We start from the raw sequence: 16,716 nt of genomic DNA on the forward strand, positions 1-16,716 counted from the left end.
GACAAAGCAACGAGTAAAATCTAGGAATGTTGACACCCATTTCAGTGTTCTTTGTTCCATATTCTTCAGGCCCTCATTTTATACTCTTTTCTAGAACAGTCCAAACTTTTAAATACTTAGACCTACAACTACTTTGTGGTATCTTTTTAAAATGATGATTTCCAGAGGTGAGAAGGGAAAGGCCATTTAAAAAAAGTTACATAACTTCTATTAAGTAGCAAAGTAATCCATTTACAAATATTAAAATTAATTAGAATACTGTAATATTTATAACAAAATACCATATGTTAATAATTATAAAAATTATAGCATTCTTGTATATCAAGAAAAAAATCATTCATGAATCATAGCCACTTCTTTTCTTGGTTAACTCATTAATAATTTGTTCTTGGCCATACACATCATATTGACTTTAGCAGTTAAGAAATGTATTTCCTTAGACATTATTTGGGTATACAAATAATCATGGGGTAGTGGGGCAAGCAATATTTAGAGTGCTCTTGAAAGTATGGAAAGTTCTTTGCTTACAACAACCCAGAGAGTCAAGTAGTACAGATATTATTAACCACTTTTTACAGACAGGGAAACTGAGGATCTGAGAAGTAAGTGATTTGCCCATGAATACAAAGGTTATTTTAGTATTTGGGATTGAAATTGATCCCAGTTTGCTTGACTTCATGTCCACTATTTATTTTACTACATAATTTCTATTGTAAGAGACCTTAGAGCATAGCATGTCTGAGATGGGAGAGCCCTTAAAAAATAAGACATCAGGGCTAGGAGGGCCATTAGATATCATCTAGTGTAACTCCCTTATTTTACAAAAGAAACTTAAGGCTCTCAAACCACTTAAATGATTTGGCCAAGGTCACACAGCTACTAAGAAGCAGAAATGTTTTCTCATCTCCCTCCCTTCCCACCTCCTGAAAACAATGGAAGGATATTTTCTCTTAGGATTCACATCATCCTCTCATATATTAGTCTCATTTCCAAGGATTATGACAGTTTCCTGAAAGAATGTGTTCTGTGGATTTTCATCCCAATTCCTTTGTGGACAATTTGCTTGCTCTCCATTCAGTTTTGGAGACAGTTGGAGATATCACATCCAGAGATCCAGCATTTGCATCCATTTTTAAGACCACAGGCTTTCATTTGGGACAGTGAAAAATCTTTTTTTTTCTTAAATCAGCCTTTAGGGCATAAAGCTGCCATTGTGTGATGATGGACTGTCAGGAATGTACAATAAGCAAACAAAATGACAAAGAGTGTTTAATAATAATAGTCCGGTGTGGTAGAGTGAATACTGGACCTGGGATTCTGGGACTCTAGGTTTGAGATTCACCATTGCTACTTACAAGCTGGTGACCTTGGGAAAAACTTTATTCATCTCCAGGAGCCTCTGTTTTCTTATCCTTAAAAAGAAGCCTTTCGTCTTGTAAGATCCATTTCAGTGCTAATATTCTGTGATCAGCTGGGTAGATTGAACTTGCAGTTATTAGATGTGGGATGGAATGCTTTATGGTTAGTCAAATATTATAGTTGTTTGAGACTTATAGTAATACTGTATATGTTCACGGTCATAGACATATACATAACACCAGTTCAATCACCAGACATTTCTTCAGTGCCTTCTATAGGCTAGGTACTAGAAGCTAGGTGCTGGGAATAAAAATACAATGAATGAAGCAATTTCAATTTGCAAGGATATTGCAAGTAGTTTGCATTCTGTGGGGAGTAATGGAGAGGCAGGGAAGGACATCAACATTTATATGTTGTGCACTGTGCTAAGTGTATTATGTATATTATCTCACTTGATGTTCATAACAAACCTGGTGCTATAATTTCTTGTTGTTCAGTCATTTCAGTCATGTTCCACTCATTATGACTTCATTTGGAATTTTCTCTGCAAAGGTACTTGAGTGCCTTGCCATCTCCTTCTTTGGCTCATTTTACAGATGGGGAAACTGAGGTAAACAGGATTAAGTAATTTACCAAGGGTCCTACAGTTAGTGAATGTCTAAGGTCAGACTTGAACTCAGAAAGATGTCTTCTTTTTTTTTTAAATTAAATTTTATTAATAAAATTTTTTTCCCCGTTATTACATGATTCTTGTTCTCTCCCTCCCCTCTTCCCCCCCTCTCCTGGAGTCAACAAGTAATTCCACTGGGTTATATATATATATCATTGATCAAAACCTGTTTCCATATTATTCATTTTTGTAATAGAGTTATCTCCTAAAACCAAAACTCCAAATCCTATACCCAGATACACAAGTGATAAATCAGATGTTTTCTTCAGGATTTCTACTCCCACAGTTCTTTCTCTAGATATGGATTGCATTCTAGAAAGATGTTTTCTTGACCCTTCACTGCACTATCCTAAAGATGCCTAATTTAGTTGGAGACTAGCCTCTGCTGGACTACCCAAGTGGGCAGAACTATGAACTATGAACTATGGTGGAAGTTACTGGGGAAAAGACTTCAGTTATGTTTGGAAAGCTAGCTTGTCTGACTCATTGTACTCAAATGAAAAGGGCTTGGAAAATGAGTTACCTGTCATCAGTGGTCAAGTGTAGGCTTGGGTGATCCTCACTTCATAGATTGGTAGAGCTGGGAAAGGACTTTGGAGTTCATCAAATGCAAGGCTCTAAGCAGCAGTCCCTAGAGGCTAGTGACTTAGCCAAGGTGACACATTGATTCAGTGATACTTGTAGGATATGCCATAGGGAGAATTTATGCTTTGGCTAGAGGTAGGTCAGGACGTCCCTGGAGCTCTGATCCAAATATGAGATTTAAGATTCTGTAGATTCCATTCACAATTGAGTCTGCGGAGCACTTCTGAGTCACCTAGCAGCAAGAGAATAGCCAGAGACCAGTGATGTGTCTTTGGGCCTTTGTCTGGATTTATTGCTTAAAGGTTTCTCTCTCTGCAGAGGTTTGGGAAATAGCTGGAGAGTCTGTATGACTATTCTACAGTATAGCCCTATAAGGGAAAATATGCAAGGGCTTGCTTCTGGGGGGAAGGCAGAGCGGTATCAGATAGATTGTCTGAATGTCACACAAATACTGTATCACTTAAGCATACTTCCAAATATTTCCACACAGAATTGATGTAAAGTTATGGTCTGACCAAACTCCTAACTTAGCAGGTGGCTGATAAATGCAATGGAAATCAGCCCATGGGAGAAATGGCATTTTTTTTTAAACTTGGCTCTTTGGCCCTCTGCCTTTGGATAGCACAACTCATTCTCTAGCTGGGAGAGAGAGGACAGACCATCCATCAAGCTGTTTTGTTTGCAACCTTTAGAATGATGTAGTGGAAAGAATGCTGGAATTGGGCCCAGAAAATCTGGGTTTGAATTCTGGCTTCAGTACGTATTAGCTGAGGGACACTAGGCAAGTGATTTGACCTCTCTACACCTAAGTTTCCTTGTCGGCAAAATAGGATAATATTGTTTGCAACACGTATCTCCCAAAATAGATGTGAAGAAGGAGTTTTGCAAACTTCAAGGCATTGTAAAAACATGTGTTATTGAAATTTGAGTTAGTGATTGCTGAGCACAGGGCGAAAGGAGAAGCAAGTGTTTTACAATGAGAAAAGGACTTGAAGTTAGAAGCCCTTTGTTCCAGGCTTTGCTTTGACTTTTACTGGCTGTGTGACTAGTTATCCAACTACATACATCTCACACATCCTGTGTAACTGGGTATGTGGACAGGTCATCCCACTTTTCTGAGACTCATTTTTCTTTCCTATAAAACTGGGGACAATATTACTTTTTCAACTTTACTTCCTAGGGATATAGTGAACGCTACAACATGCTTGATTATTATAGTGTTATAAAAATTAAAGTTCTTGTTAGTAGTGACAGAAATATAAACTATTAAAATTTATAAAATACTTTAACCTTATGAGATAAAGAATATGACTTATTTTCTTATCCCTTCCAAAGGGCAAGGTACATTCATAGTAGATGCTTAACGTATGGATGAGGAAACGGAGGTAAAAAGAGGCTAAGTAATTTCCCCAGAGTCAGATCTCTCATTAAGTGGTAGAGTTGGAACCAGAATTCATGTTTATCATTAAGGAACAGTCTTTTTCTTTGGTTCTTAACAGTTCTCTGTCAACCAAAAACCACATTACAAGGACTATAAAAACCAGAACCCAAGAGATTTTGGGTCAAAAACAAGGAAAGCTTCAGCCAAAGTGCCAGACCTAGACCTCATTATGTAAATTAAAAGCCCCACTCCAGATCCAGGAGAGAGATGATCAGGGGACTTCCTCACTTTGCCAATACAAAACAGAAAGGTTATTGCTGAGCCAGCAGCTTCCTGTATCCATTTGAGGGAGGTGTTTGTTCTTTGAGTCAGCCTTTTGAACATAGAGGGTGGGTTTGACCCAAGGCATCTTCTTCATTTAGCAAACATTTACGAATTATCTGTTATGCATAGAGTACTATGCTAGGCACTGAGGGAGATGGAATATTTAGATACAACATAATCCTTAGTAGACATGAACAGGTAATTCTCACTTTGAGGTGTAATTTCTAGAGACTGCATTTTGAAATGAGAAGATCTGAATTCTGTTCTGTCTAAAATTCTGGATTTTATCACTGGTCCCTGGAGGGGCCATCTGTGTCAAATGCTCTCCTACATATACACGCACACAGACACACATACACATACATACATACATACATATATATATGCCTACATACACAATAGCTTCTTCTGTAGCCCTTGAAGGAAGGCAGTGTGGCATGGTGATAATCACTGGTATACAAGAGATCAAGAATCCTGCCTCAACCATAGACTCACCAGTAGACTTTAGACAAGTTACTTCCACTATTCAAGCCTCAGTTTGCCTTCTCTATAAAATGGATTGGAACCAGATTGTATTAAGGTATCAAAGCTGCTGATAGTCCATGTTTCTATTATTTAGGTTTCAGTAAAATTTAGGGAGGGATCTACACAACTCTAAAGCAAGAATTTGTAACCTTTTTATATCATGGACCGCTTTAGCAGTCTGGTGAAGTAAATAGATACATTCTCAGAATGTTTTTAAATGAACAAAATGAAATACAAAGTATTACAAGGGAAACCAATTATATTAAAATACATTTATTAAAAAAATTATATACCTCAGGTTGATAACACATGTTTTAAAAATGACCTGTGAATCCTCAAAAGAGCCAGTATTCCATATCATGCTGGATAGTAAGTCTCAGAAAAATATAATCCCCTTTGTCTCCATTGATGCTAAACATAGCTCTGTATGTAGGGAATGAAGAATGTCAAGTTTTTGTTGTTGTTTGTTTCAGTTGTGTCCAACTCTTCATGATCCCATTATCTGGGGAAAGATATTGGAGTGGTTTGACATTTCCTTCTCCAGCTCATTTTATAGATGAGGAAACTGAGGCAAACAGGGCAAAGTGACTCACCCAGAGTCACATAGCTAGTAAGTGTCTTAGATCAGATTTGAACTCAGGTCTTCCTGATTCCAGGCCAGGTAATCAATTCACTGTAGCATTTAGCTGCCCTATTCTTTGATATATATTCCATCTTTTAAAATTTTTATTTTGCCGTGAACAAGCCTTTACTTTTCATCCCCTCCCTCACCACTGAAAAAAGAAGAAAAATCAAGACCTTTTTAGCAAGTATGCGTAATCAAAGCAAAACCAATTCCCACACTGTCCATGTTCAAAAAATGTGCATTTCATTCTATACCCAAGTCCTTCACCTCTGTTAAGAGATAGTTAGAAATGTTCATGGGTGCTCTTCTGTTTATTGCAACAATCAGAGTTACGTCCTTCAAATTTTTTGACCATCAGTTCTCTCTCTCAGAGTTGAGCACTGATGCCCAAAGAAGGGATGGGGAGGGTATAATTTATCTAAGGATACAAAAAAAATTATGTCAAAGTCAGAACCTTGATATCTTGATTCCCAAATCAGTGTTCTTTAGCAGTTCCTATTGAACATTTTTTATAAGAATGTTGCATTAGCCGTTCCTTTTCTATTCTCCATCTTCATCAATTTCTCCCTATCCTTTTCCTTCTCCTTCTACCCTTCAATGTTCTTTCCTTCTCCCTCCCTCCCTCTTCTTTTTGTCTCTATCTCTTTTCATCTCTTCTTCCCCAGTCCATCCATCCATCCATCCACCCACCCACCTATCCATACCATCATCCCTGCATCTATCCTCCCATCTACCTAGCTATCTATCTACAGAGGGATGACTGAGAGAGATAATATATGATAAAGATTTTGGGGCTTGGAGAGGAGCACAAACAGATATGTGATTTTTATTTTCACTCTGGAGAAGCAGGATCCTGCCCCTCCATAGAGATCATAGAGAGCACCAGAGTCTGTGTCAGAATAGTGGAAAAGTTGGATCATGGAGATAAGCCTCAGGAAGCATATGGAGAGTGTCACTTTCTGAATAAATTTACACAGACCTCATCTGAGTCACTTGGCTTTTGGTTGATTTGAATGGCAAGGTCCAATTGGCAATTGAAAGTGATAGGGTTGGGGCGCTGTGGGAAGGTGGGAGGCATCTCTTGAATTCTCATCCTTTTCAGACATCTTGCAAACTTGAGTTATGTGTTGGGATTTCTTGGTTTAGCCTCTATATTTCAAAGAGCTTTATGACTATAAGACTCTGGATAATTTATTGGTCTGTTCCTTCAGATCTTAAATGAAAAAAGTATGTAAGGGTAAGCAGTTTTAATTCAAGAATCAGTTGAGAGTTAGAGAAATAATTTATTCCCCTATTCAACATAGCAGTGTGTCAAACCTTCATAATGTTAGAGGTAGAAGAGTCAGTCCATCTAGTCCTATTCAGCTCGGCAGAGGAAGAAATTGAGACTTAAAGATGGAAAGGAGCTTGCCCACAGCGACATCAGCTTGGTAGCATAGTCATGTTAAGTTTCTTGGTTGCCAAGCAGAGCACTTTCCACTGTTCTATGGTATCTCCTTGATGTGACTTAATTTATTATTATTATTATTTTGATATTCCACATATCAGATTTATAGTCTTTTTGTTCATGGGAAAGTGATGGGTTGGCTTGTAGCTTTCTTTGGACAATCTCTTCATTGAAAATGAGAATACTGTTTCCTTCTTTGGTCCCATATTCCTTCCTGTTAATTTTTGTTGACCTTGTTAACCCAATGTACTTCTGTGGCCAAGAAAACATGTTTTCAGGAAATAGACTACAATTTAGTCCTCAGCAAGTTTTAATTAAGGACCTAGTATATGCACAGTGTATGTATACTCATATTAAGGGATGCAGAAAAAGAGCAGGACATTTTCCCCTGCCCACAAGAAGCCTATACTTTAGAAGGTAAGACAAAGATGTATAAAGACATCTAATAATGTCAGAGTAATCATAATAATAATATCAGATACCTAATAAAATACCAGAAATTTGATCTTTACTTTTTGACATCCTGTTTAGTCTGTGAGTGCCATTACAAATGGCAGCTTTACCACAAAACCTTCCCTGGTCCCTAGAAACAGGAAGATTTTGAAACTGTTGGCATGTATGGGATGAATGAAAGTGAGGAGTCAAAGGATGACACTGAGGCTTTGAACCTGGGGGATAGGAACAGCTGTATACTCTTGCCAGAAGCAGAGAAGTTCAGAAGAAGAGTGAGGCTTGGGAGAATGATGCCTGTTTGGGACCTACTGAACCTGCAATGCCTATAATACACTCAAGGAGAAAGACTATGTATCAGTCTGGGACTCATCAACACAGAGATGATAATTTAACCCAGGGAAGATGATGAGATCATCAAGAAGGAATGTAGAAAGAGAAGAGGGCCCACTACAGGATCCCTCTGTGAGGATACACCCATAGTCTGGGGCTATGAGACAGAGAAGGAGTAGGCAGATAGGTAGGAGGAGAACAAAGCAAGTCATGAAAACTCAGGGAAGAAAGAATGCTTGACAGTGCCAAATGCTATAGAAAAGTCAAGAATGGTGAAGATTAAGGAAAGACCATTTTGTTGCGTCTTTTTCAGGCATGTCCAACTTTTTATGACCCCATTTGAGGTTTTCTTGGAAAAGGTAACTGGAGTGTTTTGCCATTTCCTTCTCCAGCTCATTTGAAAGACGAGGAAACTGAGACAGAGTTAAGTAACTTACCTAGGTACACAGAGCTAGTAAGTATATGAGGCTGGATTTGAATTCAGGTCTCCAGACTGTGCTCCCTAGCTGCCAGAAACTATTTAGTGGTTTTTAAAAATTGTCTGACAAGTCAGTCTCTCTTATCTTCTCCAAAATGGAAATTGAATGCCAAGGAACTGATATCTTCTGATGTGGTGATGTCAGAATCACTCTGAGGCTATGGGGTCATATCTCCATCTGTTGGCAGCTGGCCTTGAAGTGAATCAGGGCTATATGGGCTTGTGATTTTTGGCATCTTTTTTTTTTTTGCCTTAAGTGGTTTCTGTAGAGGAGTGCATTAGGGAGTCAAGGGTTCATCTTTTAAAATTTTGCTCCATTTGAACAAATTGCTATGTACAGAGTATCCTTTTAAAAAAAATATAACTTTCTTTTTTAATTTAAAAATTTTTATTAATAGAATTTATTTATAAATAACTCAGCACTTCTCCTCCCTCCCCACATCATAGAAGGCATCATCCAGCCAACAGAAGTGCGTATTTAGATTGTCTTTCATGTTTCCATTTCAGTTCATTCTCTGGAGATGATAATCATACATTATTCTTCAAGTATTAAATCTGTAGCTGTATATAATGTTCTCTTGGTTTTACTCATTTCACTGTTCACTATTTCATGTAGGTCTTTCCAAGTTTTTTTTTTTTTAATTAGCCTGCTCCTCGTTTCATATGGTGCAGCAGTAGTGTACAGCGTATTCTGCTAGATGCACAGGAAGTTACAGGACTTGGATACAACACAGCTCCTTGGAGGGGGCTAAGTCGACTGGGGGAAAAGACACAGACAACGGGAATTCCCAATAACTTGAGATGAGCCCTTTAGAGAAGTCCAGAGGGAAGAAGTATAGAGAGAAATACAGGCATCGACTTAGTGGGTTAGGCATTGGACACGGGGTCAGAATGAGCTGAACTCCAACTCTGTCTCAGGCATTTACTAGCCCTATTCCTCTACACAGGTCACTTGATCTCTCTGTGCCTCAGTTTTTTCATCTGTAGAGCGAGTATCTTACACTCGATGGACTCGACAATCCCTTTCTTTTCCAAGTCTGATTTATTATAGTTTGAGGGGGAAGGCTTCTTGGAGGAGGCAGCATTCGAGTTGGGTTTTAAAGGACATGTAAGAATTCAGAGGAGGCATTCCAGACATAGAAACAAAGACATAAAAGGGAAAGGCATATTTAAAAGACATCTAATAGCCCAGTGTAAAGCATATGTGGAGCAAGAATATGAGATAGGAGGAGGAAAGGGGATCAAACATTTATTAAACACTGACTATATGCTAGACACTATGCTAAGTGTTTTACAAATATTATCTTATTAGACCATGGAGGGTTTGGTGTCAGCCTTGTCTTAGGTAAACTAGGTATTTATAATTTTTTTTAAACCCTTACCTTCCATCTTGGAGTCAATACTGTGTATTGGTTCCAAGGCAGAAGAGTGGTAAGGGCTAGGCAATGGGAGTTAAGTGACTTGCCCAGGGTCACACAGCTGGGAAGTGTCTGAGGCCAAATTTGAACCTAGGACCTCCCATCTCTAGGCCTGGCTCTCAATCCACTGAGCTACCCAGCTTCCCCCTAGTTTTTTTTTTTTTTAACCCTTACCTTCTGTTTTAGAATCAGTTCTAAGACAGAAGAATGGCAAGGGCTAGTCATTCAGGGTCATGTGATTTGCCCAGCGTCACACAGCTAGGAAATGTCTGAGGTCAGAATTGAACCCATGTCCCCATGACTCCAGGCTTGGCGGTTTATCCACTGTGCTACCTAGCTGTCCCCTTGATATTTATAGTTGAAGATACTGTGTTCTAAGGTAGAAGAAAAATAAAAAAATCTCATTTATATTTTAAGATTTCCAAGTTAATGGGTTGGCTGTTTCTTTTCTCTTTTTTTCCAGCAATGGAAGAGTTAATTGTTGAGCTGCGCTTATTCCTAGAATTATTGGACCATGAGTACCTAACATCAACAGTCAGGGAGAAGAAGGCAGCAATAACCAATATCCTCCTGAGAATACAGTCATCAAAAGGTGGGTGCCATAGCTGTTCAAGGTTATAGATCATGGAGACTAAAGAAAGACTGAAACAAAGGGCACTTAAATCCCCTGTGCTGTTTAAGACTTGTCAGTTAGCAAATTCAGATTCCACCCTAACACTGTGTGCTATAGAGTTGATAATCGCCTCTCTCTCTCTCTCTTGTCTCTTCTCTCTGTCTCTGTGTTTCTGTCTCTGTGTCTCTGTCTCTGTCTCTCTCTCTCTGGCTCTCTCTCTCTTTCTCTCTCTCTCTCTCTGTCTCTCTGTCTCTCTGTGTCTGTCTCTGTGTTTCTGTCTCTGTCTCTGTCTCTGTCTCTCTCTGTCTCTGTCTCTCTCTCTCTTTCTCTCTCTCTCTTTCTCTCTCTCTGTCTCTGTCTCTCTGTCTCTCTGTGTCTGTGTCTGTCTCTCTGTCTCTCTGTCTCTCTCTCTGTCTCTCTCTGTCTCTCTCTGTCTGTCTCTCTGTCTCTGTCTCTCTCTCTCTGGCTCTGTCTCTGTCTCTGTCTCTGTCTCTCTCTCTCTCTCTCTGTCTTTCTGTGTCTCTGTCTCTGTCTCTCCCCTGATTTTATAGCCCTTGTATACTACTACTACTTATTTTTTAAACCCTTACCTTCCAACTTAGCATCAATACTGTGTATTGGTTCCAAGGCAGAACAGCGATAAGGGCTAGGCAATGAGGTTTAAGTGACTTGCCCAGGGTCACACAGCTGGGAAGTGTTTGAGGTCAGATTTGAACCTAGGACCTCCTGTCTATAGGCCTGGCTCTCAATCCACTGAGCCACCCCGCTGCCCCCAGCAACACATATTTATTAAGTAGCTTTGATAGAAAAAGCATTCTGCTTGGCATTGAAGATGTAAAACAATAATAGTAGTGGTGTAGTATAAATATAGCATCTTAAGGTTTGCAAAATAATTTATATGTTATCTCATTTGTAACAAAGAGCTTAGATAAGTTACAAAGAAGGTGAAGAGAACTCTGGTCAGACCTGGCTTGAGATTCTATTTTTTTTTAATTCAAAGATATTTTATTTTCCCAATTACATGTAAGAATGATTTTCAACATATGTTTCCTGGAATTATGGGATATACATTGCTCCCCTCCTCCCTTCCTTCCCCCTCTCAGAGATGGCAGGCAATTTGATCTGAGTTCTACATGTATTACAATTCAAAACATACTTCCATATTGATCATTATTATAAGAGAATACTCATATAGAGCCCAAACCCAAACATAAAAGCATAAATAGACTAATGTGAAAGATAATCTGCTCTGATTTCAGATCCCATTTGTAACACCATTGTGTGACATTGGATAAGTCACTTAACTGTAACCCATTTTAATAATCCTAAAATGAGGGTGGTTGGAATAGAGAAATTGCCCATCTAGGCTCATGATTCTATTAGTCCATGGAAACAGTTGAAGTCACACACACAAAAAACAATACATAGTGAGAAGGGAAGAAGGCACATGACACAACCTTGAAATACTCATTCTAAAGAGGAAGAAAAGAATTCAGGGGAAAAAAAGACTGAGGAACAATAGTCAGCTAAGTAGCAGGAGATCCAGTAGAAGAAAACAGTGTCATGGAAACCAAGATAGAAAAGTACCTAGGAGAAGAATGTCATCAAAGAGTGTAAAATAAGATAAGGATTGAGAAAAGGCTATTCCTTTGGATCTAGCAGTTAAAAAGACATTTAGTGATTTTTGAGAGAATCTTTTAAGTCAAGAAATGGGGTTGGAAGCCATATTGAAAGAGGCTGAGAAGAGGGTAAGAGGTGACTCAGTGAATAGAGAGCAATACCTGGAAACAAGGGGCCCTAGGTTCAAATCTGACCTCAGACACTTCTTAGTTTTGTGACCCTGGGCAAGTCACCTACCTCCCATTGCCTAGTCCTTAACTTCTCTTTGGCATTGGAACCAAATTCTTAATATTAATTCTAAGATAGAAGACAAGGGTTTTTTAAATTGAACAACAACAACAAAAGATGGAGGATGAGAAGTTAGTGTCTGTTGAAGAAATTGTGTAAGAGAAAGTGTACCCCATTCCTTTCTGGAGTTTGGAACATTGCAATAACTTCTGAGGTTTTCTCACCACCATTCTTTCTTTTTCTCCAACTTATCCTTTATGCCCCTGTCCTATTTTTGTCCCACCAATCAGGCCCTGCCATGAATCTGCTTAATATATAGCTTTACTATTCTCCTATTGCCTACCATATACAATTTAATCCCATTTGCCTGTTATTCAAGGTCTTCCATGCCCACCTTATCTCATATATTTCTCCAATTATTTTATTGTTCAGCCCTCCTTTTCTTGTATTACATTTCATTAATCACTTCCTCTTATTGTCCAACTGGACAGTTTTCCATCCTCTAAACATCGATTGCTCTTTGACACTTGTACCTACCCTGGCTCCTTGAATCTAGAATGCTCTCCTTCCTTTTCACCTGATGAAACTTTGAAAGGCCATCTCAGGCACCATTTTCTTGATGAAGACTTTCCCAGTCTTTCTTGTTTGTTATTTATGACTACTTTACCCCTTAGGCTTCCCATACTGCTCCTTTCTCCATGTCTCTCTTGGTCTTAATTTGGGATGTTGTATGTTGTAGCTATTTGCATTTGCGTCTTTTGCTATGGTATCTCTACTGGAATGGGAACTCCTTGAGGGCAACCAAAGATGAGATTCTGCATTCTGGATCTTTCCTCATTCATTCCCTTTACTAACAAAGTGCTGACAACCTGATTTCTCCAGAGCCACATAACTGGAATGTGGTGGAACTGGACCTCAGACTCAAGCCTTCCCTTTCTCCCCCACACACCGTCCAGCCCTCACTCCTGGCCCTAAAGGGAAGCACCCCATTCCAAGGTTTTAGACATAGACACTAACGCAGTTTCTCTTAATACTTGCAGGCTTTGAAGTAAAAGACCATGTTCAGAAGCAAGAAGTTACCAATAGTCTGCCAGCTCCACCGCAGATGCCGCTGCCCGAGATCCCTCAGCAGTGGCTGGTAAGTTTACAACCCTGAAGCTGGGTGGCAGGAAACTGTCTGATCCTGCCATTACTCTGAGTCTGGGTGAAGATACAAGAATTGAGCAGTCCTGGGAACTTGGGGCTCTCCCTCCCTCATTTAGCTGAGGCAGCCGTTTGCTGACTCCCTGATGGATAATTGGGAAAATCCTATAGGAAATTAGCCTTCCCTGAGATGGCAGCTGTTTCTTTACAGAATGACAGTGCTGTAAATACATTGTAATTCTGCTTTGATGATGGGTTTTACAGTAACAGGGGAGAGAGGCTTTGGGGCAGAATTCCTGAAAGCTCTTCAGAGGTGCTGCTCTTCTTGCTCACCTAGGCTGTGATTTTGAACACTTGGCTTTGAAAATATCTAATACTGTTTCTTTCCCATTGCAAACTCCCTTCAGTCATAATCCTGTGTGTCTAATAGAGTCTTTAACCTTTTCTGTGTCATGGATCCATTTGGCAGTCTGGGGAAGCCTACGGACCCCTTCTTAAAATAGTGTTTTAAATCACATGAAATAAAACAAAGAAGATGCTGAAGGAAAGCCATTTTATTAGGTTAAGGCTATAAAAATATTTAAAAAAAGAGAACTAAAGTTGATATTCTCCATGTTAAGAATCATTGGAAGACCTAGTGAGCAAATATGCATTTACTCCAGAAATATATGTTTCATTTAAATATACATTTACCCCAGAAATGTGTTTTGTTTAATTTTTATAGATTTATGGTAATTTTAAAAAATCCTTCCTTCCATCTTAGAATCAATGCAGAGTATTGCTTCTAAGGCAAAAGAGTGGTAAAGGCTAGACAATTGTGGTTAAGTGACTTGCCCATGGTCATACAACTAGGAAGTGTATGAGGCCAGATTTGAATCCAGATCATCTCTTCTCTCTGATTCTGCATTTTTAAGAGAGATAAAAGAAGACTGTTCTTGGTCAAAACTTCAGGATTTGGGTCCCAACTCTGATATTCAAAGGATGCATGATCTTAGGCAAATCATTTAATGACTCTATGCCACAGTGTCCTTATCTGTAGAATAGAGATGATATTTCTCTTCCTATCTCATGGTAGGACCTCAGCCATGCTCATTTATGCTAGTTCTGCCCTTTGGAGAGAGGAAAGTGGTACAGAAAGAGTAGCTTGGTATTTATGGCAATGATGATGATATTTTCATCTTTTTCAGGGAGTTCAGGTAGAAACAACCCAGAGGCAATTAATATCTTAATATGAATTGTTTATATTTAATATCCTATATATAATTGCATTGGTAAAATAATGCCTATTATTATTATTATTACTATTACTACTAAAAGTGCTTTAAGAATTCATGATTTCATCAATACAAATTTTTTTTTTAAATCCTTACTTTCTGTCTTAGTAAACTTCCCCAGGGTCACATGGCTAGGAAATATATGAGGTTAGATTAGAACTCAGGACTTCTCAATTCCAGGCTTGGTGCTGTATCTATCCACTGTGCCATTCAGCTGCTTCCTGAGCCCTTCTTAAGTGGGCAAAAAGCACAGTCTCTTTGTGGTTTAGTAATCCTTCCCTCCAGATCAGTGCCATATGATCAGCCTTCTGGCTGACTGGTTCTTTGGTGACCATCATTAGGCTTGTCCTTGAAATGTTTCCATTTTGTTAGATCCTTCCAGAGTTTTGATTCCTCTGATATAGTCCTTGAGGACCCAGGGTTAATTTCTGGCAATGACAAGTGTCAGAAGTGAACTTGAGTGGAGGGATGTTATTAATATTGTTTTTATTTTAAAATATAATTGGCTATAGTTGCAATCAGTGGTGCCATATTTTACGAAGGTTCTTAAAACACTCATAATGTTGCCCAAGGTGGATAACCAGGTTGTTGAAAGACCTCCAAACTATTTCATTAATTGGTTGAAGAAATTGAGGCTTGGAGAAGAGATAATGGGAAGAAGAAGCATGATTTCACATATTTAACACATTGTTTTTATTGAGGTAGGAAAAGATTGCTTCTTTCCCCAAGGGACAGAGCTAACATCAATGAGAGTGCTCAGAAGGGTTCCAAAGAGATGATCTTGGCCCCAAATAAAGGACCTTCCCTACAATTTAAGCTGTCTAAAAAATGCAATAAATGGCCTAAGGGCTAGAGAATTCTGGCTCATTGATGTTTCTCAGATGGAGGTTTGATCACTCAAAAGTATTACAGAGCAACCTAAGATGGAAGATGTGGGGTAAAAAAAAAAAGATATTGCAGGGTAATGGTGCCATGGTGCAGTGGTTATTACTTTTGCTTTACATGCAGAAGATTTGGAACCAAGTGAAATTCAGAAAAGCTATTTTTAGGGGCAACTAGGTGGTATAGTGGATAGAGTGCCAGACCTGAAGGCAGGAAGACTCATCTTCCTTAGTTCAAATCTGATGCCAGATATTTACCAGCTATGTGACCCTGGGCAATTCACTTAACTCTGCCTCATAAGGAAAAAAAAATAATACAGCAGAAGGAATTCATACGATAAGCATAATGGTTTGGACTAAGGGTTAATTCCTTAGTCCCTGCACAACCTTGAGATTCTTTAGAAGGGCATTACCCATATTTTCTCATTTTAGCATCATAGCACCTGTGTGCGATAGGTTATGCAAGGATCATTGCTTACATTTTTCAGTGCAGGAAACTGAAGCCCCGTGAAGTTTATGGGATTGGCTCAATATACTATTCACCAATGCTTTTCAATTGCCAAAAATATCTACAGATCCAATTATGAATTTACCTTTCTTCCTGGACTGAATTCCAGTCTTGCAATTTACTACTATCCTAGTGACTTTGAGGAAAATACATCTGTTCTTTGGGTGGCCTCAGTTTCCTCATATGTAAAATCAAGGTGTTGGACTAAATGATTTGTAAAGGCCCTTCCAGTGCTAGTATTCTACGTGCCAAGTGATGAAGTGAAAGACCATGTTTATAAACAAGAAGATGGTATTGTATACATCAGTAATAACTGGTATGATGGTGAGTGGTGACAGTCTAATTTCTCTACTCGAACAATTAATTTGGTTATTCAGTCTTGTGAAACTTTCTCCTGAGATTAAGGAAAAGTTCGTTGGTAGCACTTTAATTTCTAATACTGGTTGGTTACTTGTCATTTGTAGAAAACGTGGATATAAGAAATTGACATGACAGTTCAACATTTTCAGGCTGAGTTTTTCCCATCTTTTAAAGCCCAGTTCAAATGTGACCTCCTTCAGAAAGCGTCCCCTAATTCCCACACTCCTTTGGGTTATTCTCTAATGACCTCCCCTCCCTCAGACTTCAGAGAGCACCGTGATTTCCCCCTTACTTGCTTATTATCATTCATGTTGTTTAATACTAACAACAAAAAAAAATCCTGTTATAAATAGGTTGGGGAGATGGACTAAGGGTTTAATATGGATTGATTGACATTTATGTGGTAAAAATAAAGTTTAAAGTTTGGAAAGCACTTTACATATCTTATCATTTCATCCTCATAACCACCTTAGGAAATAGAAGTATATTAAGAG

General features: G+C 38.7%; 1 protein-coding gene across 5 annotated transcripts in view; it reads left to right on the forward strand.

Annotated features, from left to right (window-relative positions):
• AFAP1 (actin filament associated protein 1) overlaps positions 1-16,716 on the forward strand; it is a 231,405-nt gene that overhangs the window by 73,512 nt on the left and 141,177 nt on the right. For all 5 annotated transcript variants that reach the window (XM_007496781.3, XM_001364753.4, XM_056802392.1 and 2 more), the window contains 2 exons: positions 10,059-10,187; positions 13,097-13,194. In XM_007496781.3, coding sequence (XP_007496843.1) covers positions 10,061-10,187; positions 13,097-13,194 — 225 coding nt within the window. In that variant the 5' untranslated portion in view covers positions 10,059-10,060. The remainder of the gene's footprint in view (positions 1-10,058; positions 10,188-13,096; positions 13,195-16,716) is intronic.

The sequence above is a fragment of the Monodelphis domestica genome, chromosome 6 (assembly GCF_027887165.1).
Source record: "Monodelphis domestica isolate mMonDom1 chromosome 6, mMonDom1.pri, whole genome shotgun sequence".
Classification (NCBI taxonomy): Eukaryota; Metazoa; Chordata; class Mammalia; order Didelphimorphia; family Didelphidae; genus Monodelphis; species Monodelphis domestica.